Source organism: Phaenicophaeus curvirostris, chromosome 10 (assembly GCF_032191515.1).
Source record: "Phaenicophaeus curvirostris isolate KB17595 chromosome 10, BPBGC_Pcur_1.0, whole genome shotgun sequence".
NCBI classification, from domain to species: domain Eukaryota; kingdom Metazoa; phylum Chordata; class Aves; order Cuculiformes; family Cuculidae; genus Phaenicophaeus; species Phaenicophaeus curvirostris.
Genome location: NC_091401.1, coordinates 27,447,418 through 27,472,826, shown reverse-complemented (window position 1 = coordinate 27,472,826; position 25,409 = coordinate 27,447,418). Strand labels below are relative to the sequence as shown.

General features: G+C 49.6%; 2 protein-coding genes across 2 annotated transcripts in view; one reads left to right on the top strand and one right to left on the bottom strand.

Annotated features, from left to right (window-relative positions):
* CAB39 (calcium binding protein 39) overlaps positions 1–10,191 on the bottom strand; it is a 33,516-nt gene extending 23,325 nt beyond the window's left edge. Inside the window, exon 1 of the mRNA XM_069864839.1 lies at positions 10,108–10,191. The gene's annotated coding sequence lies outside the window, so the exon portion shown is untranslated. The remainder of the gene's footprint in view (positions 1–10,107) is intronic.
* Positions 10,192–19,004: 8,813 nt separating this feature from the next.
* On the top strand, positions 19,005–20,747 carry LOC138724702 (transcription cofactor HES-6-like). Its single transcript, XM_069864901.1, has 4 exons — positions 19,005–19,115; positions 19,556–19,651; positions 19,793–19,871; positions 20,302–20,747. Exons 1-4 carry the CDS (start codon positions 19,053–19,055, stop codon positions 20,745–20,747), a joined length of 684 nt encoding a protein of 227 aa, XP_069721002.1. The 5' UTR covers positions 19,005–19,052.
* The last annotated feature ends 4,662 nt before the right edge of the window (positions 20,748–25,409 follow it).

Genomic DNA, 25,409 nt, shown 5'->3' with positions numbered 1-25,409 from the left:
CCAAAATGGCAGAAGGCAAACCCAAACCAAGGAGCGGGGTAAGAAAAACACCAATGAGATTTCTGCAAGGTGCTCAAGCCAAAGCAGGGCCAGGCCTTGGGAGTGGTGAGGCAGAGCCAGCCTGGGGCAGCCGGAGGAGGCAGGAGGAAGGGCACACCTCCTCCTCCTCCAGGCAGGGGATGCTGCCAGCCTCTATCCCCAAATCCTTACCACGTGTTGACTGCATTCAACAGTGTTCACAACACATAAGAGACTGACTTAAGTGGGTACTATTATACAAATATAATAGAGTCTACAAGGGTGAAATACCTCGATTCACAACGAGCTGTTGGGTCTACTCTGTAGAGAGATTTTTTAACTGACAACTTATCAGTCTATTACTGAGAAAATGTGCTGCATTCTGCTGGAGAGATGCAGGTTCATATTAAAAATCTAACCCAGTGAGCATATGTCTTCCCTGACAGAACTGATTTCCCCTCAGAAACTGCTCTCGGATTAACAAGAAATCATTACGCCAACACTGAAAACAGTATCTTCAAACAGTTCTCATCAGTTCTTGCTGTCACAGGCAGCTGTTAGCATAGCCAGAATTCACTGCTGTGAAGGTGGGTTGGAATCATAAAAGCAGAAATAGATCAAGAAATTATGCATTTTTAAAAGCACTGCTTCGCTCTCGGATACACCTGGCATCCGGAAGGAAGACTGACAGCCATTCCTTTGATCCAAGAACTACTTTTTATGCAAGCTACCATGCACCTTGGGAAAAGAATATTCAAGCACTTCACAGACAAAAGCAGACATCATATTAGTTTTCCATTCCTCTTGTACCACAGGACAGAATGCTACCAGTTACCCTAGCATTTAGCCATCCCTCAGCTGCAGCTGGTACCTTCTGTAAGCGCCATCAGCGAGAAGAACCTCGCACTGCTCCAGGGCACAAGCAGCAGCCAGCTTGGCCAGGCACAGCCAGGTGCCACGCTGAAACATCCAGAACACCACTGCCAGCTCATTGCTGTAAACTCATGGCTATAGCTCACCTTCCTTCAAGGCCTTGCCACTTCCAGTTGCAGAAGTGTTGCTGCCCAGAGGCAGCATCCAGCATTTCCTTCAGTGCATTATTTAAATTGCACACTCACATTTGTCATTAAAACATTTTTCCACATGTTCCACGTGCTGTTGTCTACTCCATCTTTCTGTATCCTGGTTCTGGATGTGGTTTACTGCAAAATTAAACCCTTTTCTAGAGCCTCAGCATTGTACCAAAATAAATTTCCAGTCTTTCTTTTCATAAGCTAAGCAAATTGAAACACTGTCACCAAAATACACATCTAAATAGCGTAATTTATTAATGCAATCTCACGCGCAAACCCTTCCTATCTTGGAGGAAATGAGACACACAAAGCACAGAAGCCACACCTCAGTCTGCCTCAGGGCTACAGCACAAAGCATTGTGGATAACCCTGCTTTACCTGCAGCAGCTTCCATTGACAGAGCAGCAAAGGCTGTAAATAATAATTACTGGCACTACCGGCTGGCAAAACTCAGGAATCTGCCCCAATGCAAAGGCTTTTATGCTGTCTTCTAAACACCTCTGCGTATCTTTTCAGCATTTCTTTCAAGATAACTTCAAAACGTAGACAGAAGGACTTGCACACACAAGAAGTAAAACTTTTGACATTCTAAATGGCTAAAGCAATCAAGGACCTGTTTGGATCTGTTGTGATATTTTGGGAAGAATATCATGTAGACATACACATTTTCTTATAAGACAGGTGAGTTCATCTCCTGCGTGGCACGGCCCACTCACCATTGAACACTAGCGCCTTCCTCAAAACTCACTATCCATTTATCCTATCCCGTTTGCAGCACACAAAAGCTTTAGTTTGATTGAAAAACAGTTTCACAACCCTGTATCACAGAATTATTTGTGGTGGGACAAAACTGGAAGATATAATCCCCTATCTCAGAATGCTAATTAATTCAGAGAAAAACAAAAATAATGAAGAAATAAATTCTCTGCTGTCACACAGATGACAAACAAACAAATAAGATAAATGCAATGTGCTCAGAAAAAAAAGGAAAGTTGGAAAATACATTTCTGTGTAAAAATGAAATCCATACCATGAGATAGCTTCTTGCTTTCTGAAAATTTCAAAGCAATCAGGTCCCCAGCTGCTCCCAGCTCTGCTGGGTTCTTTAGCCCCAGGTATCAGCTGATTCCTTTCATGAAGGGGGAATGGTCTCAATTGCCCCACAAAATGAGTAACCTAACATTCCTTCCGATGACTCACAAGATGCCAGTCCAAAGATCTAAGATAGAGCAGGTTATGTCAGCAAAGACACTCTGAAAACCCAGATATTCCTCACAAAAACCCCCACGTGAGAGTCCTTTTCACTCCTGACACTGCCCAAGAGTTCCACATGATGGAAGTTACTTATACATTAAATGGAAAGAGAACAGAAACAGCGTGCCAGGTGCCTGTGGAGATCCATCAGACATACGTACACAGTGCATCTCACCTGGCTTTCCTTTCAGGGCACACTTGAGCTTTCTTTCCAGCCAGAGACCATCATGGCAAGCAAGCTCCTCTCCTTCCACCAAAGTAGCAAACACAAGAAAATAACAGCCTTGGGATGGGTGGGGAGAAGGCCCTCCTCAAACGTTTAACATTGAAATCCATCCTAGTCAAAGCTCAAGGCAAAATCCCCTACAGTTCCAGCTTGCCAGGACTAAGAGAGGTTGCCCACAAGTTTCAAAAAGCATACTTGCATTAGAAAAAGCAGGGACAATACCAACAGGAACACTTCTCAACTGATTTTCCTTCAAAGCATCAAGCAGTAGCAGTCAGAGGTGTGATTCTCCACGGCAGAACAGTCCAGAGGGCTCACATAATTAAAGCCAACGCTGTTGATCTTTTCTATCCAGGAGTCAGCATCTCTTCTGCAACTCATCCAGAGATCCACAAACTCAAAATGTTTGAGAGCCATTAGTCCAGAGACAGAGACTAAAACATGTGGCTTCTAACAAGCAGCAACTCATATTAGGCCAACTTGCACAGTGGAAAAACTGCAGCATCTCTGAGGGCAGATTTCCCTCATCTGATCTGCTGAGAAGACTTAGACTGGAAAAAGGAACTATCACACTGTTTTGCAATACTAAAATAAGAGCTCCCAGCTTTTCTCTAGTGCAATCACCATGCAACGCTACCAAGAGAAACCTGAATGCTCCCAGACCAAGTTATCATCTCTATCAGTTTATCCAAGGAACAATCACACATCATCCCTGTCATTACTGCAAGAATCCTTCCAAGGGAGAGCAGATGTCCCAACAGATGGACACCCAGCCCAGGTGGAAACGTACTGCAGCTGATACTCATACTCAGTCTTTTTTTCTAAGTCAAAGGAATGAAGAAAACTGACCTGCAAACCTTCCACAGAGTGTAAAACCTCAGTATATCTGTAAGGCTGTCATCACGTGCAAACGCCCAGACATTATTGTGACTTTGGGGGAAAATACTCCATAACTCTGCAATAAAGCAGTGCTCTTGTATGTCAGTACATTACCCCCCTCACCACAGCACGTGGCTAAGAGTAGCACCCGCCAGCCAGTACAGCTACGCCAGGACTCTACCCAAATGCTCCGGGAATGGAGGCAGTTCCAGCATCAAACACTGCAGACTCCAGCTCCACCCTGTTACAGCACCAGCAGAGTTTAAATATTGCTCAATGGCAATTACAGATGTAAAACGGAACTGTATTAGTCAATACTGATGAGTCAATATACTGCTTTTCTTGGAGGTTATAACTCTAAATCATAACCTCCAGAACAGTACTTGTTTAGAAAACTTACAACATTTTCAAGAAGCTTCCTTTGTTGTCAATCATTGTCCTTGAAAACCAGACTATTTGACTGGGTCTCTAAAGGTCGTGTTCGCTTTCAGACCTTACTTTAAGACAAACTGAATTTCTCATGTTCAAGTAGCAAGTCCAATACCCAACACTTTGAGATTTAAGGTTTTCTAATTATCTTGATTATTTTAGTTCTTCTCTATTGGGCAACACCAGGTCCCTCAGTCAAGATATCCTCCAATGCTGCCCTGGAGAGCAGAATTGTATCCTGAACCTTCCTTTCTCCTTAGGTAACGCATGACCCAAGTGTCTAATGCATGGGCACTATTTAAGTATCTGTCCGCATTTGGGACCCCAAAATGAGATTCTGGGGCTCACAATCAATGCCGTGGCAGCAGCTGAGGTGCCTACATGACAAATGCCACTGCCAGTGCACTGTACAGCATAGATGATCTCTAGCTGCTGCTTCAGAAAACCCTATGCCTCGTCCCTGTCTGGGGCAGGCACCCTGCACATCTAAAATAATACCAGATATCCAGGTTTAGGCAACCGATCTCACATCACAAATGGAGTTGACTCGGAAAAAAAGGTTTGGAAGTGCAAGCTCTCGAGTGCTTCACCAGAAAACCCACAACATCATGCGCTCAGACACAGGAGAACATTCTCTGCTGTTAAGCATTGTTACCTTAAAAAAAGGGGAGTCACTGTGCTGCTGAAGGACACTGAACTCTATTTCCATTTGCAACCGTGAACCACAGGAAAATCCACATGGACTTGAGCCCTCCTGTCTTCAGAAGACTGAGTTTTGGGAAAAGTAAAGACCAAACACTACATTGTACCTAAGCAGGCGCATACAAAGGATGCCCCTTCACTGAGCCTTCTCTGGCTGACTGAACAAAAGGTCCTGCTGAAAAAAAACTCAAACCAATCACATAAACATTTTCTACCTAATCGGTAAAAGCAAAGTGAGGTTCTGAATATCTGTTAACTTTTGAGATATTGTCTTTGCTTTCTCAACACTCTTTTAATATAGCACTGAGCACACACAGAGAAACACGCATCAGCTCCTTCCCCTACCAGGTACCTCTAAATTCTCCCAGGAAGTTTTTCCATCACATCCAATCACCTGACAGAAGAAACTCATGACTTGAACAGCAGGTGTTACAGGTTAGAAGAACAATGGATTCACAACTGTTCCATGCTCACCTGTGTTACAGTCCCTGCATGTCTATCTCTGAGGTCTCATTTAGGCAGACAAAACCCCCTACATCTGCTTTTCTAAAATCTTACTTCTCTGTGAACAAACATTTCTTTTGCTTTTAATTTGTCTAGACGCTATGTTCAATAAAGTCAAGAAGTTATATATGCTGATTAATTTTATAAACCATTACAATACACCAGGCAAAAATATCTTTTTATGAGTATTGAAAGGAATATCGTCTGCCAAAACAATGAAGTGCATACCTCACGTGTAACAGCCACAATAAAATATAATGATGCAACCATTGCTTCAGTTCTATAACTGTGATAAAAACTCTTGAAGCTGCTTACCAGGAGGAAGCGATCCCAAACTCCGCTGCAACAGGATGCTCTGAGTGTGCACTATCAACACACGCATCTACCAAACCATACAAGACGTCACTGATAATTCAGTGTCTACAGACTTTGTTAAAGCAAGCTCCTCAGCAGATGAGCTAGGAAACTGGCACGGCTCTGGATGAATACTTGAACAAAAAGGCATTAACCCATGGTAAGCACTTCCAGGTGAGTTCTTGGCCAATGTGAAGTCCACACAGTCAGCTCCTGTCCGGCAAAATCCGAAGCGGTACCAGACACAAGAGCAGGCTGGCAGCATGGAGGGGCCTTCCACAGCCATGTTCACATCCTACACGGTGGCAAGTTTTACTTAGAAGTCAGGACACAAAACACTAAAAACTTCTCAGAAAGTTATTTCCTCAGGCATCAGTTGTCTGCCTGGACAGCCCCAGCAGGAAGGAAGAGACTATGCATCCCATAGTTCTGGAAAGGCTTCTCCATTTTTCATTAGGTGTTTTAACACAGACAACTTCAAAGGCAGCAAGACATTTTACACACAGGAACGACTGAACGCAAGCCCCACTCTTGCAATCAAGCACATTCAATGCACTGAAAAGCTGACTTACGAATTCAACTCAACTTACAGCCCAGTTCTGACTGAGCTGTTTTTAAGTGTCACCTTTTAAACCTCGCAGAGCTTGCAGTTAAACGCTTAGTTACAGTCTTTTAGCAAGAAAAATGGATTTGTTTTCCATGCAGATTGATAAAAAAACCCCACACAACGGGGTAAGGATCAAAAGCAGCACAGAGCAATTTCACACTAATGCAACCATTTTGCTGTGAAACACCTGACAGCACACCTGAACACTTTAAGAGAACTCTACCTAGTAACTCCTAAATACCTTCACCCAAAGATGTTCCTGAACTTAGAAAAGCATGTTACACCAATACTGCAGTTCTGTGCTAATTATAACTTCTCAACTTTTGAACTGTTGCACTATATTTAACTTTTTAGCGATTAATTTTCCGAGTGCTTGAACACGTGAGGGAAGGGGAAAGAACTACAGAGCAAAGGAATCTTTAGAAAGGAGGTAGGCATCTTATTAGAAGCAGCAGATTTCCAATAAGCAGAAATATTAGCTACAACATTTAGTAATTACTTCCCCCAAAGTTTTATGCCCTTGTGGATGGGCCTTAAATTTGCTTCCTTTTAGAGCACTTACGATCCACAGCCAGGAACTTTCTATAGCGCCTCTTGACTATATGAAGTATTAGCTAGAATTCTCAAAACAAGGGCATTAGAAAGCCAACTGCACTTGCTTATTTAAACCGAAGCAAGTTACTTTCTAAATTAATGTTGCCCAAAAAAACCCAGGCCATGAAGGCCATGAGGAATCACCACAGTTATTCCTGTAAACAGACAGTACTCCGGCTGCTTCCAATTTGGATTGATCCCAAATTCAATTCTTTATGAAGGGTATTTGAATGGGGACAAATGAACGTGCAATTTTATCATAAGGTGCAATAAGAAAAAGATACAAATCTGCTCAGGCTCATGACAGACCAAACTCACCCTCCTGCAGCCGGCATTTAATGGCCCAGTTCAAGACTGTTAAAATAATCCAAGACAGCATCATCTTCTAATTTAACCGTTGTGTTTGCACTGGGAGGGGAAGGATCACAGCATAAAGTTTCATCTGCTGGCTGAAGACGTTCTGTTTCCTCACAGCTCACACCTCTACATCTTGTGGAGCAAGAAGCAAGATACCGAGAGAAAACACAGGGAAGGAGAATGCCCAGATGAAAGGGTCTGAGAGCCGAACTGCCAAGCAATTCGGAGGCATCAACACTCTAATCGGGCAACAAACTGGAGAACTAGCACTGTAAGAGTTCTCCGGCTAGCACTGCATAAACTTGAGCACTGATGGCAAAAGGAAATTTTCATCCTGCTTGAGGTTTATCTGCTGCTACAAAAGCACAGTTACAATGCACAGTGTGATTTAGGATCACTGAACAACTAAAAAGATCTTTGTCCAATGTGATTTAACATCTGGCTTCAACCTGCAGCTACAAAGAAGTGGTAAAAGTGCATGTAGCCTATTGTTTCCTTACCAGAAACTGCTAAACTTACTTCAACTGCACAATGTAGAAAATATGACATTTGAAATTTAACTCATGGTTTTGCTTTACACATTTTTCACAAACTGCTGCAGGTGGTTGCAGTAGTATTAATTTTAAAGGAACAGATGAGTTAAATCTTATTTTTGATAGAAAGCTGCAAGATGCTTCCAATTAGACAAAAGTAATCACACTTTAATAACTCCTCTTGTAATTAAACTATATTATAAAGTGTCAGAAGAAGAGAAAAATGGGCCCAGAAGAACATTCAAAAGGTCACCTAAGGCTCCCTCCTGTCCACTGCTTCAAACCAGCTCCAGCTATTAGTGTGTTGTTCCAAAACTCTACATGCAGTACGAGACAAGACCTCATTTCAGCAAGGGTTTAAAGCCTCCAAGCACATGATGGGGATTATCAAAGCTTCCAGAAAAACCTTACACAAAACCTAAGGCTGCAAACCCCTCATTCAAAAAGTCTGCACAAACTTAACAGAGATTCGATTCCCAAGGGAAGACAGTGGTCAGTCCTTCCAACAGTCACAAGGATGCCACGAAAACCTGGGCAGTGCAGCACACACAACACCATAGCAAAGTCTTATTCCACCACCAACCAGTAATTAATGAGACTGACTCGGTAGCTTCCACAGCAGAATGCAAAATAGTCACCATTCCCTCCTCGATATACGTTTCATAAAAGCAGCCATGGAATTCCAAGAGGTGGAGTTTTCTTACTATTATCACACACACACACCACCCCTTGCTGGGAATACACATTTGTCTGCATTGATAGCACCCAAAGAGCACAGTTATCTCCCAGAGAAGTACTGTCACACAGCATTGCTTAACTGGCATTTTTATTTAGAGTTCATCTTTTCAAAGCTCTATGCATTTATAAAAATAAAGGAGAATGCTTTATAATTCTCCATCTATAACCATGCAGTAAGTATCCACAGAAAGCATCAGAGTTTCAAAACTCTGCACCAGCATCAATGAGAGAACACAAATAACTTGAAAAAAAATCAATGCTATCAGTATGTGGAAACATCCGCATTAGTCCATACACAAGCTCACATTACAAGACGTTTCTTCAGATCGCTCCTAGCACCAGAAAACACAACCTCCTCTCGTGCTGGGGTCCTTTTTCTGTCTGACTGAGGGAAGTCCCCAGCAACACATTTATGGCGCTGACATTGAGATTACAATTTAAACACAAGTAAATTTAAGCCAAGCCTACAATCACTGGCTGACTAAACAGTTCCTCACATCAGAGGACAACTGCAAAGCCAACCGTGGAACACAACACTTGTACAACAGCAGGGCTGTGACAGACAGAGCCCCTCCAGGACACAGCACTGTGGGGAATCACACCACTCTCACAGACCTAAGCTGTCAGCTCACATGGGATGACTGAAAAAAAATCAAGTTCTTTCTGACTCCAAAACAGGTACCGTGCCGGTTGTGACACCCAGAATACTTCTTGGCTTTTTCTTTTCTCTGCAGCTAAAGGCATGTATCCCATCAACAGGTATTGACTGAAGGTACACGATGTCTCAAACAGTAAAGATCTATTCTTTAAAAGCGCAGATGCCAAAACATGAGCTCAGGATGTTAAATTTCCTCTGACCGCATAGGATTTCGTGAGCCCTTTGCGTTATAAAGGAAGATGTGTTTCCTGAAGATGAACTACGCTGCTGAAGGGAAACACAGGACCCGGGATCAGAGTTTATGACAGGTGAGTCTGAAATAACCACACACCAACAAAACTTCACAATAACTTGATGCTAATCAAGTTTCGCTTCTGGCCGATGCGTAAACCGTTCTTCCAAGCATTGTGACTCGCCTTGCTGAAACTGAAGAGCCCAGGCCAGGTAATGTAAACTTTGACTCATCATGCAAATTAAATCACACCATTCGCATAAGGCAGCTTTATAAGTCTGAATAAATCACAGAACCATAGAATAGTTTGGGTTGGAAGGGACCTTAAAGATCACCCAGTTCCAACCTCCCAGCCTCCAGCCTCCCTGATCCCACTGGATCAGGGGCTCCAAGCCCCATCCAGCCTGGCCTTGAACCCCTCCAGGGATGGGGCAGCCACCCCTGCTCTGGGCAGCCTGGGCCAGGGCCTCCCCACCCTCATCGTGAAGAATTTCCTTCTAATATCCAGTCTAAGCCTGCCCCTCTCCAGTTTACGGCCACTGCCCCTCACCCTATGACTCCAAGCCCGTGTAAAAAGCCTCTCCCCGGCTTCCCTGCAGCCCCTTTCAGCGCCGGAAGCTGCTCTAAGGTCTCCCTTCTCTTCTCCAGGCTGCACAACCCCAGCTCTCCCAGCCTGCCCTCCTGCAGGAGCTGCTCCAGCCCTCGGACCATCCCCGCGGCCCCCTCTGGCTTCGCTCCGGCAGCTCCGCGCCCTCCCCGTGCCGAGGGCTCCAGAGCCGGTCGCGGGGCTCCAGGCGGGGCGGGATCCCCGCTCCCTGCCGGCCGCAGATCCCGGATGAGCTCTCTCCGCAACCGCCTTTCCCTTCGCAAACCCCCGGGGCTCCGGAGGCGGCCCCGGCCCCGGCCCCGCCGCGCACGAGGGCTCCGCGCCGGGACCCCGCGCCCGTACCTGTCCCGGCGCGGGGCCTGCCCGACTGGGCCCGAGCGCCGCGGCTCCGGCTGCAGGCGGCGGCGCTGCCCCCCCCGCTCTGCGCCGGCGCGCGGACAGACCGCCCCGCGCCCCGCCCCGCGCCCCGCGCCCCCCGCAGCGCCCCCTGCCGCGCGGAGGACCCGCCCCGCCCCGCAGCGCCCCCTGCCGCGCGGAGGACCCGCCCCGCCCCGCCCCGCAGCGCCCCCTGCTGAGGATCGGCCCTCTCTGCATCCTAGTTTCCCCCTTATTATTCCTCCCCGTTTACGATTATGTCCCCCTTTTTATATTATTCCCCCCTTACTGTTATTTATACTTTTATTATTCCCCTTATTATTATTTCTACTTTTATTATTATTCTCTTTCTTTATTTTCATTCTCCCCTTTTATTACTATCCCCCTTTTTATTATTTCCCTTTTATTATTACTATTCCCCTCTTTCTATCATTATTCCTCCCCTTTTATTATTATCTCCGCCTTTTAATTACTTTTCTCACCTTTTTTATTATTCTTCCTTTATTATTATATCCCCCTTTTATTATTATTCCCTTCTTTTTAGTATTATTCCCCCTTATTATTTTATTATTTCCCTATTATTATTATTCCCTCCCTTTTTATTCCTCTCTTTTTATCACTATTTCCCCCCATATCGCTCTTATTCCCCTTCAATCGGCTCCCTCTCTCCCGCAGCCCCTCTGCACGCTCCGTGCTGCCGGGAGGCCTTTTCTCCGCGCTGGCTGGGGGGCTGTGACGCAGCATCGCACCTGGATCTGGACTTGATCCAGCTCCGCACGCCACTGCCGCTGCACCAAAGTCCAAAGGTTTGTGCTGGCTCCGTGTCCCTGGCAGGCGATGGCTGCAAACTGGAGAGGGGCAGATTTAGGCTGGAGATAAGGAAGAATTTCTTCACCATGAGAGTGGTGAGACACCGGCACGGGTTGCCCAGTGAAGTGGTGGCTGCCCCGTCCCTGGAGGGGTTCAAGGCCAGGTTGGATGGGCCTTGGGCAGCTTGTTCTAGTGGGAGGTGTCCCTGCCCATGGCAGGGGGGTTGCAACTGGATGATCTTTAAGGTCCCTTCCAAGTCAAACTATTCTATGATTCCATGATTCCATGATTCCATGATTCCATGATTCTGATTCTGTATCCCCAAGCTCCTCGTTGCAGCCCCCGCTGACAACTCCTCTCCTCGGTTGCTTTTGAATTGCAAGCCTCCACACCCCCTTTCCGCCCCTCCCTGTCGCAGTACAGGGGTTGCTCAGGGTCCTCCTGCCGTCACGTTTTCCCAAACTCGATGCTGCAGTTGCTTCTTGTGCCATACAAAAAGCGACGGCACTGGGAGCGCGGGGCTCCCGTCCGGATGCCGCGCCGGCGGCACAGGGGCTGGAGCTGCTCTCACCACCAAGTGAGCTCACGTCACCCAGAGCGAGAGTTTGCTGGGCTGGGTGGGTGGAAAGCAAAAGCGGCTTCTGTGGCGGCACCTAAACTGGCGCTATGGGTTTGTCCAGGGCACTGGGCCCCCACGCTGCCCTGTCCCCCACCCCTGGTGGGAAGGTTACCAAATAAAAAACTCAAACGTAAGCGATAGTAATCCATGCACCTAGACGAGGAAGAGGGACACGCTGCCTGCGCGCGGTGACGGCCCCGGGGAGCGGCTCACGGAGCCCCCCAGGCCCACGGCCTGCGGCCAGCAGAACGCTGGCGGTTTGTACGTCCCGCTTGTCAGCTGAGAATAATTGTTTTCAATGCCAGCGTGGAAAGGGCGTGTGTCTGAGCTCAGACTGCTAACCCGTAATTATGCTAAAAACATTCAAGTTTAAACAGATAATATTTGGGGTACCAACTAGAGAGAAGGAACTGAAGGCAGGGGGCAAGGATTCAGTGCCGGCCCCTGGGAAACAGACGCTGCTGCCTTACAAATGGCCATGGGAAAAAAGATCACGCAAGCGATGGGCTCAGTGCAGCCACCGTCCTCGTGCAGCGTACGGCAGGAAAATCCCGGAGCAGAGGACGCGTGACCTTTCTAAGCTCTTCGAAGCAGGAATTGCATTCAGCATGTGAAAGAGCTCTTAGTACCCTAGCAATTCACTAATTCACAGCCAGGACTGAGACATCCATTGTGAACTGATTAATTCTTGAAAATTAGCAAGAAAATTAGTGAAGGGCTGAGCCCCTTTCCCCCGGCTCAGTGGGATTCACCTTCAAAAGAGTTCATTTCCATTCTATGATGAAATTTGTCTCTTCTGAAAATCTTCCTCGTGCAGGTGTGCAGGTCAGTCACTCTCTGCGTGTGCGTGTCCGTACACACCAGGAGCAGGGAGACGGGAGGAAACGGCAGCTTTGAAACTCAACAAGGCACTGGCCGGAGGGCCAGGAGCTGCTCACCCCGCGGAGCTTTATTGCCGGTTGCCTTGTTGCCCGATTTGTGCTGACAAGGTATTTTGTGTCGGGGGTCAGGATGTGGTATCAGCGCACACACGCACATGTACTATGAAAAGAAAGCTGCTATTGGCTTGTGGCCAAGCCGGGTGAAAGCCACGTTTTTCACAGTCACAGAAGAGAGAATTGCCTCACAAAGGCGAAACTTAAGCCAAATCCTTCTGCAGCCTCAGGTCCTGAGAGGCAAAGATGAAACAGGCTGCGAGGGATGTGCAGGGGGCTGGGGGCAGGAGGTGTGCAGGGGCTGAGATAGAGGGTACAGAGCCCTGGGTTCTCACATCTGGGGAGCTGGGCTGTGCATGTGAAGCTTGCCAAATTAAACCAAGCACTTGTTGCATTATAGATGAGGATTGTTATCAGAGGACATCGGGCAACAGGACACACACACAGAGTGTGAGAAAGCTCAGACCTGACCTACTGAGTGAAACAACTCCTAGGATGCCTGATGTGAAACATCCAAGAACCCCCTTGAATACTCCCTGAGAGCCCTCCCCACCATGCCTGTCTCTTCCCCTTTGTGCCACCGCTGTGGCACAGGCAAGGGGCTAACCCTTACCAGCATGTCACCACCCCAAGGGCTTATCAGATTTTCTTCTTCCTATAAGAAGCTCTTGGCCTAGGAGCTGTGCTGCACGCAGCAGCTTTCTGGCTGCGAAGCTGCAGATAAGGCTTCCTCCAGGGCCAGGAGCACTGCTAACCCGCCAGACAGGAGACGTCTTGAGCAATGGCAGGAGCATCAGCTGATCCTTAACACAACGGCTGGATGAGGGCGTGTGAAAGAAAAGCTGAGAATTATTCAGCTGGTACCAGCCTTGTAATTATTTCCTCTCCCAGGAATCCACTTCCAAAGACGGCAGGTCCAGCCAGTACCGAGGAAGCCAAGCTGGTGCTAGGAGGGTTTGGTGCACTCAGTAAAAGAGCAGGTTTGAGATAGCAACAGCATTTCCAGAAGATGTCCAATGCCACTTCTGTAACTGGACTTCCCCGTGATGAAAATAGCATGGGACATACTGCGCAGTGCCACATAAATCCTCTCTTTCCCCACCTCTAAATGTGAACAGCCAACTGTGCTCCTACCCCTGCCTGCGCTGTGTGACCTGGGTCTGATGCTGCCTTGGCAGGCCACCGCTTGACCACAGGCATCAAGATTCATCTCCAGATCCCTTCTGCCTCCTTCCCCACTCACCACACAACTCTCACCCAACCACAAACCCCATCTTCTCCCAGCCTTCTGCCAAAAAACAAGTCTTGGTACAGGCAGTGTCACCCCAGCCCCAAGGATTTAACTGATCTAGCTTTCCAACGCAGGGAGTCTGTGGAGCAGCACCCCCCGAACAGCCGCAGCTCCCCAGGCTGCACGTCCCGACAGCGCCTTCTGTCCTATGTCCCACCACGGGCGGGATCTGCTGCGTCGGGGCTGTGCTCTCAGGCAACTGTCCTTGTAACAGCAAATGACAGCAAATGCGCTTCTTCCTGTCCCAAGCAAAGATGAACCACTCTTTGCTTTTCTGCCCCAGCTTATTTCCAGCGCTATCCCGACCTGGCCATGCTGCTGGCCGCGCGGTCCCACGGCAGACCACGCTGCACCAGCCTGAGATGGGGACACGGTGGGTCCCAAACTGACATCGCAGCCCTTGTCCCCCAGGCAATCCAGCAGTGAGTAATGTCCGAGCGGCTGCGGTTTCTGTGCCTGCGCCCCACAAGCCAACCTGCCTGCCCAGGCACCGCCTGCACCCGCTGGACCCAGCGCGTCCAGTCACCGCGCTGGCATGTCCTGCTGCTCCTCTCACTCCTCTCTTGCTCCAACATTTCAGGAGACACAGGGCTTCAGGACGAGGGCTGCTTTGGATTTACAGCGATCGAGAGACCGTCAGGTTTCAGCCTTTTCGTGGAGAGCTTTACCCCTTGTTTTTAAACCTCAGCACTGCACGAGGCCTCCCGGTTGTGAGCTGGTGTCCACAGCATCACCCGGCGCTGCGAGAGGCAGGAGGGGCCAGGCTGGGCTGGTGCCCAGGTCCCTGGTGACATGCAGCATCCTGGGCCAGCTCCTGTTCCCATGCCCCGCAGTGAGGGCCCTGCCGACAGCAGGACTGGGGGACACCCACAGCATGGCTCTGGGCTGCTCACCCCAGCCCTTGTCCTGCAAAAAGCCTCGTCCCACTGGGCTTTTCCCTCCAGCCCCCAGCAGGGCAGGGGCACGGCTGCCCCAGCACCGGCTGCCTCACCAGCCAGAGCGGATCCACCCTGCCCAGAGAAAACGGACTGGGACAGAGATGAGGCAGAACGAAACTTGCAGGTATTAGGCAAACAACCGCAGAGTTCCTCAGATTTAAGAGTAAACCAGAGTAAGTTACTTTGTCATGGGAATTTTCTTGGTTCTGTTCCTTTTTCTCTGGGCTTCTCACTTTTTTTACTGTGAAGAGCCTAAACTGAACTATTACTAGCTTTCATGGCAAAAACTTGTTTTAAGTGACTTTATTTTATCAGCCAGAGAAGAGGGGAGAGGATGAGCAAAAGGTTCACAGAAAATACATTTCTTTTCTCTCATTATTTTTGCTTTCCATTAAAAATTCCTCTTTCCTCAAAATCAGTTTCACAAGGACCCTTCAACTGGCCCTAATCAATAGGGTTGGGGTTTCTTGCTATCATCTTGGCAGAATCTCTTCTTTAAAAGCTGAATTAAAGACGTCCCTGCTGTCCTGTAGTCACTCCTGTGCCGCTGCCTCGGCTGGTGGGGTCTGGCCAGTGCTCAGCCCAGCGCCCAGCCGGTACCTCCATCTCCTCTGCACCTGCCAAGGGGCCTCCAGCTCCCGCAGCGGGGTCTGCAGTCCAGCCGGGATCACGTAGTACCTCCAGAAGGATGGTCCTGAGCTGAAGCCCGGTGCTGGATGCCCCAGAAGGAGCAGTTAGGGGGTGAGAAGGGGACACTCTTGTCTGAGCCCTGGGGACGCAGTGGAATTCCCTTGTCCCATGGCTCCTGGCTGTCCTGACTCCCTCCCGGCAGGGCGAGGGCCGCTGACCATTTCTCTGCGGGTTATTAGATTGTTCACGGCTCTCAGGTTTGTTTGAATAAGCCCCTTTGTTTGCCGGCGCTTTCCCACGTCCCTGCGTTCGCTCGGCAGTCGCGTGGCCCGAGTCACAGAGGAGCCCTGGCTGCCAGTCCCCAAAGAACGTTTTCTTCGGAGCAAGACATCTGCGTCGGAGGGAACCTGCCAACATCTGCCACACTTTCCCCTTTTCAAGAGCCTTTCTTTCTCTCTTGAAAAGTGCAGGAACAGATGTTAAAAGTTGTTTTCTTTCTCCAGGGTGTGAAATGTAGACAAATAGTAAAAAAGAAAACTCCAAGCAGTGCTGACCCCTTTCTCTTTCCTTCTTTTTTATTTTTTTTTTTTGGAAAACTCAGGAAAAAAGGGAGGCTTTGTTTATGAAGGAGAATCCCCTTTTCAGTGAAACCTGGCAGTGGGCAATGCAAAAGGAAAGCGGGAATCTGCAGAAAGCTCCCTTTAATGCTCATTTGCATTGGCCTGTTGGGTCCCTACAATCCCGGCACAGATGTCAGCCTTCCCCAAAGCCAGGGCAGCTCTACCGCCCGCGTCCCCCGCCTCCGGGATAAAGGCCTTTGCCCTGACTGAGAGGTGTAAAATAACTGTTTACAGCAAAAGCTGCTCTTCTTTTTCACTGCAGTGCTGTCTTACAAATAAGCCTTGAAATGAGCTCACCCAGAGCAGATGCCAGCGGGCAAGCCAAGCGGAGGCTCAGCTGCCCCGCACGGGCTGGATACGACCATGGCTGCGCCCTGGGAGCCACTGCGCTCTTCTCCGTTCCCCAGCACACCCGGCTGCCCACAGCACCCACCGCCTCACCACCAGCACCCTCCTGCCTGCTTTGCCAGGGTAGCTTGCACGCGACCCTCTAGCAGAGCATCCCCCTCGCGTGGGAGCACCAAGGTACCTCCGGGGTGAGGAAAGCAGAAGGGAGGGTAAGGCAGAAGCAGCAAGGCCAGGCCAAGGAGGAAAGGGAGAGCAAGGGAGGAGATGCCACCAGCACAGAGACCAGAGAAACCTGGCTCCCTTGAGGGCTGGCCAGCTCCTGGGCCACTACCCTGTGGGGCACGCAGAGCACCCTGCAGCCGTGCCCAGCCAGGGAGGGATGCTAACGGGCACAGGTTGTGCTTTTCAGAGCTTTTAGGTAATTCTGCATTTGCTGACACCTCTGCCATGCCCAGGTAGACCAAGAGCCAAGGTGGTCTCAGACTTCCCCTGAGGGAAGGCGCCTCTTTCTGCTCAAGGCTGCTCAAGATGGAGAGGTGTTTGCAGGAGAGTGGCATACTTCTCGTCTTCCCCACGCGCTGTCAGAGCCAAACCCAGCTAGAAGCTGTGTGCCTCAGTGACAGGCAGGCACTTCCAGCCTTGAGCGCACAGCAAACTGCACAAAGTCAGGGCTGCACCCACTCTGTGCCCCCCTGCTCCCGCCCACCCACTGCCTCTTCCATGTTGAGCTGCTGGAGTTCTCGGGCCAAAAAAAAATTTTCATGGGAAGGGTCATTGGGCACTGGCAGAGGCTGCCCACGGAGGGGGTTGAGTCACCTTCCCTGGAGGGGTTTAAAAGACGGGTGGATGAGGTGCTGAGGGACATGGTTTAGTGACTGATAAGAATGGTTGGACTCGATGATCCTGTGGGTCTTTTCCAACCTGGTGATTCTGTGGGGCAACATGGATGGCTCAACTATGCCTTTTACAAATACCAGCAATGCTCTCCTTCCCCCAGTGGGCTGGAAAAAGCTTGAACAAACCAAAAGAGTCCACTCGTGAGCAGCCCGGGCTGGCTGACGTGAGGGGCTCCGGCATGGGGCAATGTGACCTCATTTTGATGCCTGTGCGGGGACGTACCTGAGATAAGAAGCCCATCTCTGCTCCCATTACCTGGCATAAAGGACAAGTTATTAGTCTTCCCCTCCCAAATCCTCCTCTCCCAGTGCAACAACCACACCAGACTATCTCAGGCCCTTGCCAAGTAGGGCACTTATAAAAATCAAGTAACTTCACCCCAGCTCTGCGTCTGACCGACAAACAACCTCTGCCTGTGAGATACCACATCTGGGGACACGTTTGCACGATGAGCCCGGGCAGCAGGGCGTACAGACCTGCCACAAGCATGTTTGCATTTACACACAGCAAACACACACCCACACGGCGTTTGAGCAAGGGACGCAATGTCCTTGCTTTTATCTCTGGGGTACATCCCCACCCACAGCTGGAGAGGAGAGAGGGCTCTGCAGCAACGCTGGGAAATCCCACCGGTGGGCTGGGAGCCTCTGAACCACTGCGGCCGCTTCCTCTCCATTTCAAAAGGTGACGCATTTGACACCAATCCAAAGGGCTTCACCTGGGGGACTCAACAGGACACTGCCAAATCCTGCTCATTAGCAAAGCATCCGTCAGAAAGCAAAAGCACAGCCATGAAAAAAAAAGCCTTCGTGCTGCCCCCCAGACCAGGCAGGAGTGAGGAAGCATGAAAGTGCATTCCCACCCTGTGCCCAGTCTCCTCCAAATGCCTGTGTGCCTCTGCACTAGCATTTCAGAGGGGTGAACCAAAAAACACCCTCCCCCAAAGCCACCTGCGATTCCTTGCAGCATGGGGTAAAAATCAAAGGAGTAAAAATTCCACAGAACTAACCCACCTCTAGTTAAGTTTGCATCTGCAATGGCCGGCGAGTTTAATATTCATCCTACACAGCAGCCAAAACTGAGTGCTGCCTCTTCCTTGTACCCAGACACGTGCAATGGAGAATTCAGTTTCCCAGGAGGTAAATAGAGTTCCTGTGTCTTCCCTAGAGGATTTCTGTGATGGAAACAATGTTCCTACAGGTGTCTGCTGTCAACAGGTTTTAATCGATCATCATTACCTTGCAATAATAATTCCTGGGAGCAGGAACTCCCAGCTCAAGTACGCTACTATTAAATTAAAAGACTGCTTCAAAGACATAAAATGGCTGGGGCTGGGGTTAGCAGGTAAAAAGAGGCATCACTTCAGGGAGATGGAGGGGAAAAATTGTGGGGTAGGAGGCATTTTCCCAGGTGTAACTCAACCACTTCCCAGCCATTGTTTCCCTCCCTGGGAATATGTGCAAATTGAACGAGGAGCCGTGCAAGCTGCTCAGAGCGCGCCCATTTTCCTTCCCTTCTTCCCTAACAAAGGAGCCTGGCGTTGGAGGCTGGACATCTGTCGCGTTTGGGGGGGGCTGGCGTGGCCATTGAAAAGAAGCAGTGACCTGTCAGCTTTGATTGATGGCCACAAACCTCCAGGCTCGACCCCTCGTGTGGGAAAAGCAGTCCCACCAAGGCAAGTCCCCTTTCACATGCTAATTCTGAGTTATAAATACAGCCGGGGAGCAGCAGAGCGGCAAAGAGCCCGTTGGGAGAGGGAGCGACCCGCTGCCCGTGTGCCCTGTCCCGTCCTCCCGGTGCCCGCAGCGGGCAGCCTGGCCTGCGATGACGGCCACAGCCACCGCCGGCGGCACCCACAAGCTCACCAGCACCAAGGAGGAGAGGAAGGTAGGTGCTCCCCATGCTGCTGCTCCCCGCGTGCCCCACGGCAGCCCCACGCGCAGCATGGGAACGATGAGCGCCAGGGCTGCGGGCACCGCTTCTTGGAAAGAGAAAAGGAACAATTTTTTCCTCTTGTTATAAAGATGCTTTCTCTGCATTTAAGCCGTGTGGGTGGCTTAGAAAGGTTTCTGTCTGTTTCACTTGAGTAAACGCCGCTCAAAAATGAGCGGAACTGAGAGAATTGAGAGCTGATACCACCTAAGGGGCAGGCCGTGACCGGAGCTGGAGACAGCACGCTCTCCATCCATAGCTCGTCGCTGCCGAGCACCGTGTCTCCTCGCTCCGGCTTCACACAGGCGCTGGGGCTCTCCACCCTCGCTGAGCTGTAGCAAGGAGAGTAAGAAAAAATATCAACTGCAATTTGTCCTCCTCCTTTTCCCTGGCAGTTAAGGAAACCCCTCATCGAGCGGAAGCGAAGGGAAAGGATTAATAACTGCTTGGACCAGCTGAAGGAGACCGTTGTGGGCGCGTTTCATCTGGATGTAAGTGCTCCTTTCCACACAGCTTTTTGTACTTTCACTGGGGGAGCTTGGAGTTTGGGGTGGGGTGTCTACCTCTTTTGAGAAACTCATCATGGTACAATCTCTCTGTCACCTCTGATTGCCGCACGGTTCCTTTATCAGCAGTCTAAGCTGGAAAAGGCAGACATCCTGGAAATGACGGTGAAGCACCTCCAGAACATCCAGAGCAGCAAGCTGATGGGTGAGTGCCCAGTCCCCACGCTGTGAGCGCGGGCAGTGCCGGGGCGGGAGGCTGCCACCCAGTTTCATGCATGGGCAGCTGGGCAAAAGCGTCTTTCAAACCCGTTGAGGCCCGGGCTGCTGCTGGGCTTTGGCTTTCTCCACTAGATGGGGAGATGGAGCCGGGCACCGGTTCACCCGGGGCAGGATTTTCCCTTCCAGAGACACTTTCTGGTTTTGCCCTGGCTCTGCCCTTGGCGGTGGGCAGGAGGACGTGGGGGCTGCTGCCTGGGCAGCTCACACCCCGCGTCGCCTTTCCCCACACCCTGCAAACGGCTCCCATTGCAGTACAGCCCCGGCTGCCTCACCAGGACCTGCTGAACGCTGTGCAGGGGCATCACCGGGCAGCTTTCACTCACTCACCAGCTCCCCTTGTCTCCTCTCCCGCACAGCCGACTCCAAGGTGGGGCTGGAAGCCCAGCAGCGCTACAGCACTGGGTACATCCAGTGTATGCACGAGGTGCACAACCTCCTCCTCACCTGTGAGTGGATGGACAAGACCCTGGGCGCCCGCCTGCTGAACCACCTGCTGAAATCCTTACCCCGGTCTGGAGAAGACACCTGCAAAGCGGCATCAAGGTCTTCCAGCCCATCTCAGCAGGCTCTCCTCACACCAAAAAGCCCCCTGAGCCCTAAGGGGAGCACTCGGGGCACAAACCCATCGCAGGAGCGCTTCTACCCCGTGGAGAACAAGCAGCCTTTGAAAAGTTCCTTCCAGCTGCCATCGCTGTCGGTTTTCAGCCAGGCGGATGCTGCACCTCCCAGACAGGTCCTGCAGCCAAATTTTTCCCATAACAACCCTCGAATGGGGTCATTAGACATGTGGAGACCGTGGTAAAGTGTATTGTAAAATGTTTCTCCTAACCTTAGACACTCTCACGTATGTATCTTATAGATATGTTTCTTTAAACACTCGTGGAGCAGGCCTGCTCCTGTAGTGTGCTGAAGACCAGGGTACTTCAAGCGAAGTAAACCTATGTGTAGCCTGCATTGTAGAAGGCTGCTATTATTTTTTATTTATTTAATACATCTAAATTATTGTATAGAATCCTCTCGTGCGCTTTAGTGTATATTAATTGTTTAGCTTTCTTGTCTTACATTCTTAAAGTAATTAACTTCCTATTAATAAAGATACAAGACAACAAGCAATGCCTCTCTCCAGCATCAAGCTCACCTCTCGGATCTCATGTATGCCACTGAGATCACTTTGTTGCATAAAAGGGTAAACAGACAATCTCTTCTGCTTTTTATTTTGTTATTATCCCTGTGCAGCTGTAGGAGATTCTGGTTCTCATAAAAATGCTGCAGTGATGAGAAAGAAAAGAGAAAAAGAGAGAGACTTGGTCTGGACTTTTGAGTCTGTCTAGCACGGCTCCCTGGCTTGCTCGCTCTGGCGGTGCCGTTCACAGCCGCCTGGACACCTTGACGTTGCTGTTAAACCCGTGAGCTACCTGTACATACACGTGGGATGCTGTTCTATGCTGAGATCGGTTTTTTGTTTCCATAACTAAAAGTTCTAAATAAACTTTTGGAAGATAAGGATTTATATTTCTCTCGGCCTTGTCCTGTTCACCCCGAATAAACAGTGCTTGGGAGCCTGCTTTGGTTTTCTGCTTTCACGAATGTTTTTTTTTTCCTAAATGTGGTTGAAGGAGATGGTTTGGGTTTTTTCCCCAGTGCTTTGTACAAAAAATTGTGTGTGCCACACAGACACACACAAAGACAGAACCACTTGGATCACAGTAACACTTAGAAAGTTACAGAAGAGGTCAGGAGCTGGGTTTATCAGCCTGGATCAATGCTTTGCCTTTTACTTCTACACGATTTGCAGAGGGAACCTAAAAGGGCAGAAGGTAAAACACCCTGCAAGTTGGACCAAGGATACTGGACAAATTTGCTGGGCTTGTTGGCAACATTTGGTCCCAGTCTTTCATCTCAAAGGCAGTTAAAAGTTCCTCACAGTTCAAATAAAAGAGCAAGAAGCCCTTAAACAAACACTGTGCATAGGAAGTAATGGCCCTGCAGTTCAGAGGGGCTCATTATGCAGAGAGATCCCTTTGATGGGAAAGGGTGAAAAGCATCACCTCTGGGTTTACCATCCTTTCCATGAAGCTCTGCCTTTTGTCCAGCCCTCCTGCAAAGCCATTAGAAGGGGTGACAGAAGGGTGACAGGAGGACCAGCTGGCCTACACATGGCTGTGGAGGCACCGCAGGCTTCTTCAGCCGTAGGGGCAGAAGGCAGGTAAAGACACAGACTTGTACAGATCTTACCGCAGCCTCCATTTCCACCCTCTGCCTGAAAGTTAGGACTTTCCCCTTTTTCTGATGGGAACCTCTGGAGTGATCATCAACAAAGAAAACATCCAAATTACCCCATCACAAAAGTCCAGGTGAGGGCCAGCCCGAGCACAGCGCGCAGCAAAGTGCACACGACATTCACCGGCAGGGAAAACGCGCAGGCAAAGCAAACCACAGAATCCTGGAGAGGAAAGGCATTAGAGACCTTCCCTGTCTATCATCTGTCATGCCTATTGCTGAGTTTAGATGAAGCCCCCACGCCACACAAGCCTGCATGGCTGCACCCACCAGAGGAATCTCCGCTGCCCCGCGCTGGAGTCTGCACACTGGGGCCTGAAGGTTTCATGTACTTCTGGATGGTGTCAGTAATGCACCTCATGGCACTTGTGGGCACCTCATTGTTACGCTGGGAGAGGCTGTGATGAAAATATTTTACCATGGCTTGACAGCATCGACTTAAAAATATACATTCCCCCTAAAAGCTGGAAATCCCCAGTGACTATAATTACCAGCTATGGTTACCGTGCTGAAAAGACATCAGTGGGAAATATGTATTTCTCAGCACCTCTGCTTGTTTACTCTACACATTTGAAAATGCTCTGTGGTTAGTGAGTTTTATTATTTCCTGTTCCTAATCAGTAAGGCTTTTTCTGTTGCGGGCATGGAGGGAAGGGTCACAGAGCAATTGCTGAGGAAGTTTTAAAAATAGAAAAATGAGACTGCAATGCTTGACCAACAATGTCTAGGTACAATTTCAGTACAAAACACTCATTTTTCATTGCCTTCATTTCGATTGTGACCTTTCCTACGACCCCCCTGTCGTGTATCCAGCCTGTGCTGTGGGAATCTGTTGTGAGCCACTAGTTTTTAAATAACAAAAACATAGCTTCAGAAAGCCAGAAGATTACTCTTAGCACTTTACACACACAAATTTCAGCTATTGCATGTATTTAACAGAGGAACTCCGCATTTACTTCAAACCCATCCAGTTTTACCAAAGCTAGGACTATACAAGAGCAACAATACTTTGGTCTTCAGTATAAGCACCTCTCCACTGACAAACAAAAGATGCCCTGCCAGCTACTAACACCTTCTCCCCAGGAAAAATCAGGCACAGAGAAGCTCTCTCAGCCAGCTGGCCAATGCAAAGCAGATAGCACTGTCCTCACAAGTCCTTGAGGAGAGCTGGGAAGGTCACCTGGACCAAAACCCTGGATACACATGTGGTTCACAGCTGCCCAGAGGACCAGCTGCTGCTTCCATCCACCACATCCTCCTCTGCAGCTGGAGAACGTCTGGTGCAAGCTCAGAGCAGAAATTCTGATCTAGTCTCCAGCAAAATGAAGCCAGTTTGTGTGCACTAAAACTGCGCTGCCCACTGTGCACGGAGTGAGGACAAGTAGGGAATGTGCTTCAAAACTGCTCCAAAATGAAACACCAGTAGAGTTGGAACCTACGGTCTCTCAACTCCCGCTTGTTTTGGAGGGAAACAAAGCTATCCTAGACAGAGTCTAAAGTGTTTCCATAAATTTTTGGGTTCACAGCTTTAATCCTGGTCCCTCAGGGGGGATTTTACACACCTTTCACCTTTCATCCATCTGCCGGTGTCTGTGTCCAGCTCCTGGCGTGCAGATCAGAGAGGCCTCACCCAGCACGCAGACAGCTCTCCTTCCCCAAACATGAGGCAGGCGCTGCTCCAGCTACAGCTGTGTGTGGAAAGCCAGCCCACGTTACTCCCAGGGACTGGGAAGCAAGTCTGAGCGGGAAGGGATCTGCCTGCCAGGGCACACCCCTCTACTCAAAGCGACACTAGGCCAACAGCCTTGATATGATTTTGGGTAGCACCTACCTGTCCTCAGCCAGACAGGGTCCCATCACGAGTCATGGGGACCGTGTGGGACAGCTGGTTTCTGCACCACACCGCATATCGCCACAGCCGCTGGCACAGCAAAGAACAGTTAGGTATGGGCAGATGAGCACGGATCCACAAACCTGCATACAGCAAGTTCCCTCAAGAACACTCTGTTCTGAACAACGGGAAGCCCACCACACATTCCTGCTTCCACCTATGAGCAGGGATTGGCTGTCTTACACTCAACACATTGAATACTGGGTTAGGAAGCAAACACCCTTGCCCTCTGTACCACTGAGCCAGCAACAACTGAACGGGGAGGTGTGGTGTATTGGCTGCCGATCAATTGATATGCACCCAGCTCCCCTCCCCTGCACTTAACCAGTACCACTGGGCAGCTGTACTGGCAAAACTCCCCACCGCAGCAAAATCCACCAGTGGAATCAACACATCAGACAAGCAAGATCAGCTTTGTTTACCCAGTGGTTTTGTGCTGGTATAACCGGAAGGGATTTTGCAGCGAAGCAGCGTAATTCAAATTAAACAAACAAACAAACCTTTGCCTCCAACATCCTGCCCAGACCAAACTGGAGAGCATGAGGCTGTTTGATGCAGGGCTCCTCTGCTGCCTCGGTGTCCAACAGCAGCTCCTGTCTCTGAGGTGAAATGCAGGAGGTGCTTTGCCTGAGGTGAACAATGAAAAATGCTGTAGGCAGCTGGAAATGGGGGAAACAGAGAAGCAGAGGAGAGCTTTTAGCAGGAAGGTTTGGCCACCGTAACTACGGGACGGATGTACCTGTCCTCTGGCCTGGAGACCCTCCAAGCTGTGGGATTCATGCATTCAGGGGTGTTTGGTATCTAACAGCCAGGTTAGAGGCAGGAATTTCCCCTCTTTGCATGATTACTTGAAACCCCTGTCAGGATGTAAAAGCAAAAATGTCACTTAGATGAGAGCAGGAGCCCACCAAACACAGCGACCCCTCTCTGATGGCCCAGGGAAAGAGCACACGGGGCGAGCACAGAGCTGGCATTCCACAGCACACCACTGCTCTTACTTGGGTTTTTTATGGTTTCCATTTGCAGATTGCCTAATTATAATCCCTGTGTATGTGCCCCGGCTTAGCTGCCCATCACCACAGCAGTCAGAGGACAATCACTCCGATGTATCAAATACCCAGCAGTGCAGAGTTCTTGTCTGGGTGATATAAAACGTATTTGCCCTGATCTCATTTTCCAGCTGACGGTGCAGCCTCGAAGTGAGGGTGATGTTCTCCAGAGCCTGCCCCTGGGTGCATGGACCCCTTTGGGTGACGCAGCCACGGTGGGGGGCTCTGCAGCGGCATTTCTCCA

What these genes read in the sequence shown, in the direction of transcription:
- LOC138724702 (XM_069864901.1), top strand. Translation starts at nt 19,053, where the DNA reads ATGACGGCCACAGCCACCGCCGGCGGCACCCACAAGCTCACCAGCACC. An exon ending in GCACCAAGGAGGAGAGGAAG is followed by an intron (nt 19,116 to 19,555) that starts GTAGGTGCTCCC and finishes TTTCCCTGGCAG; the next exon opens with TTAAGGAAACCCCTCATCGA. An exon ending in TGGGCGCGTTTCATCTGGAT is followed by an intron (nt 19,652 to 19,792) that starts GTAAGTGCTCCT and finishes TTCCTTTATCAG; the next exon opens with CAGTCTAAGCTGGAAAAGGC.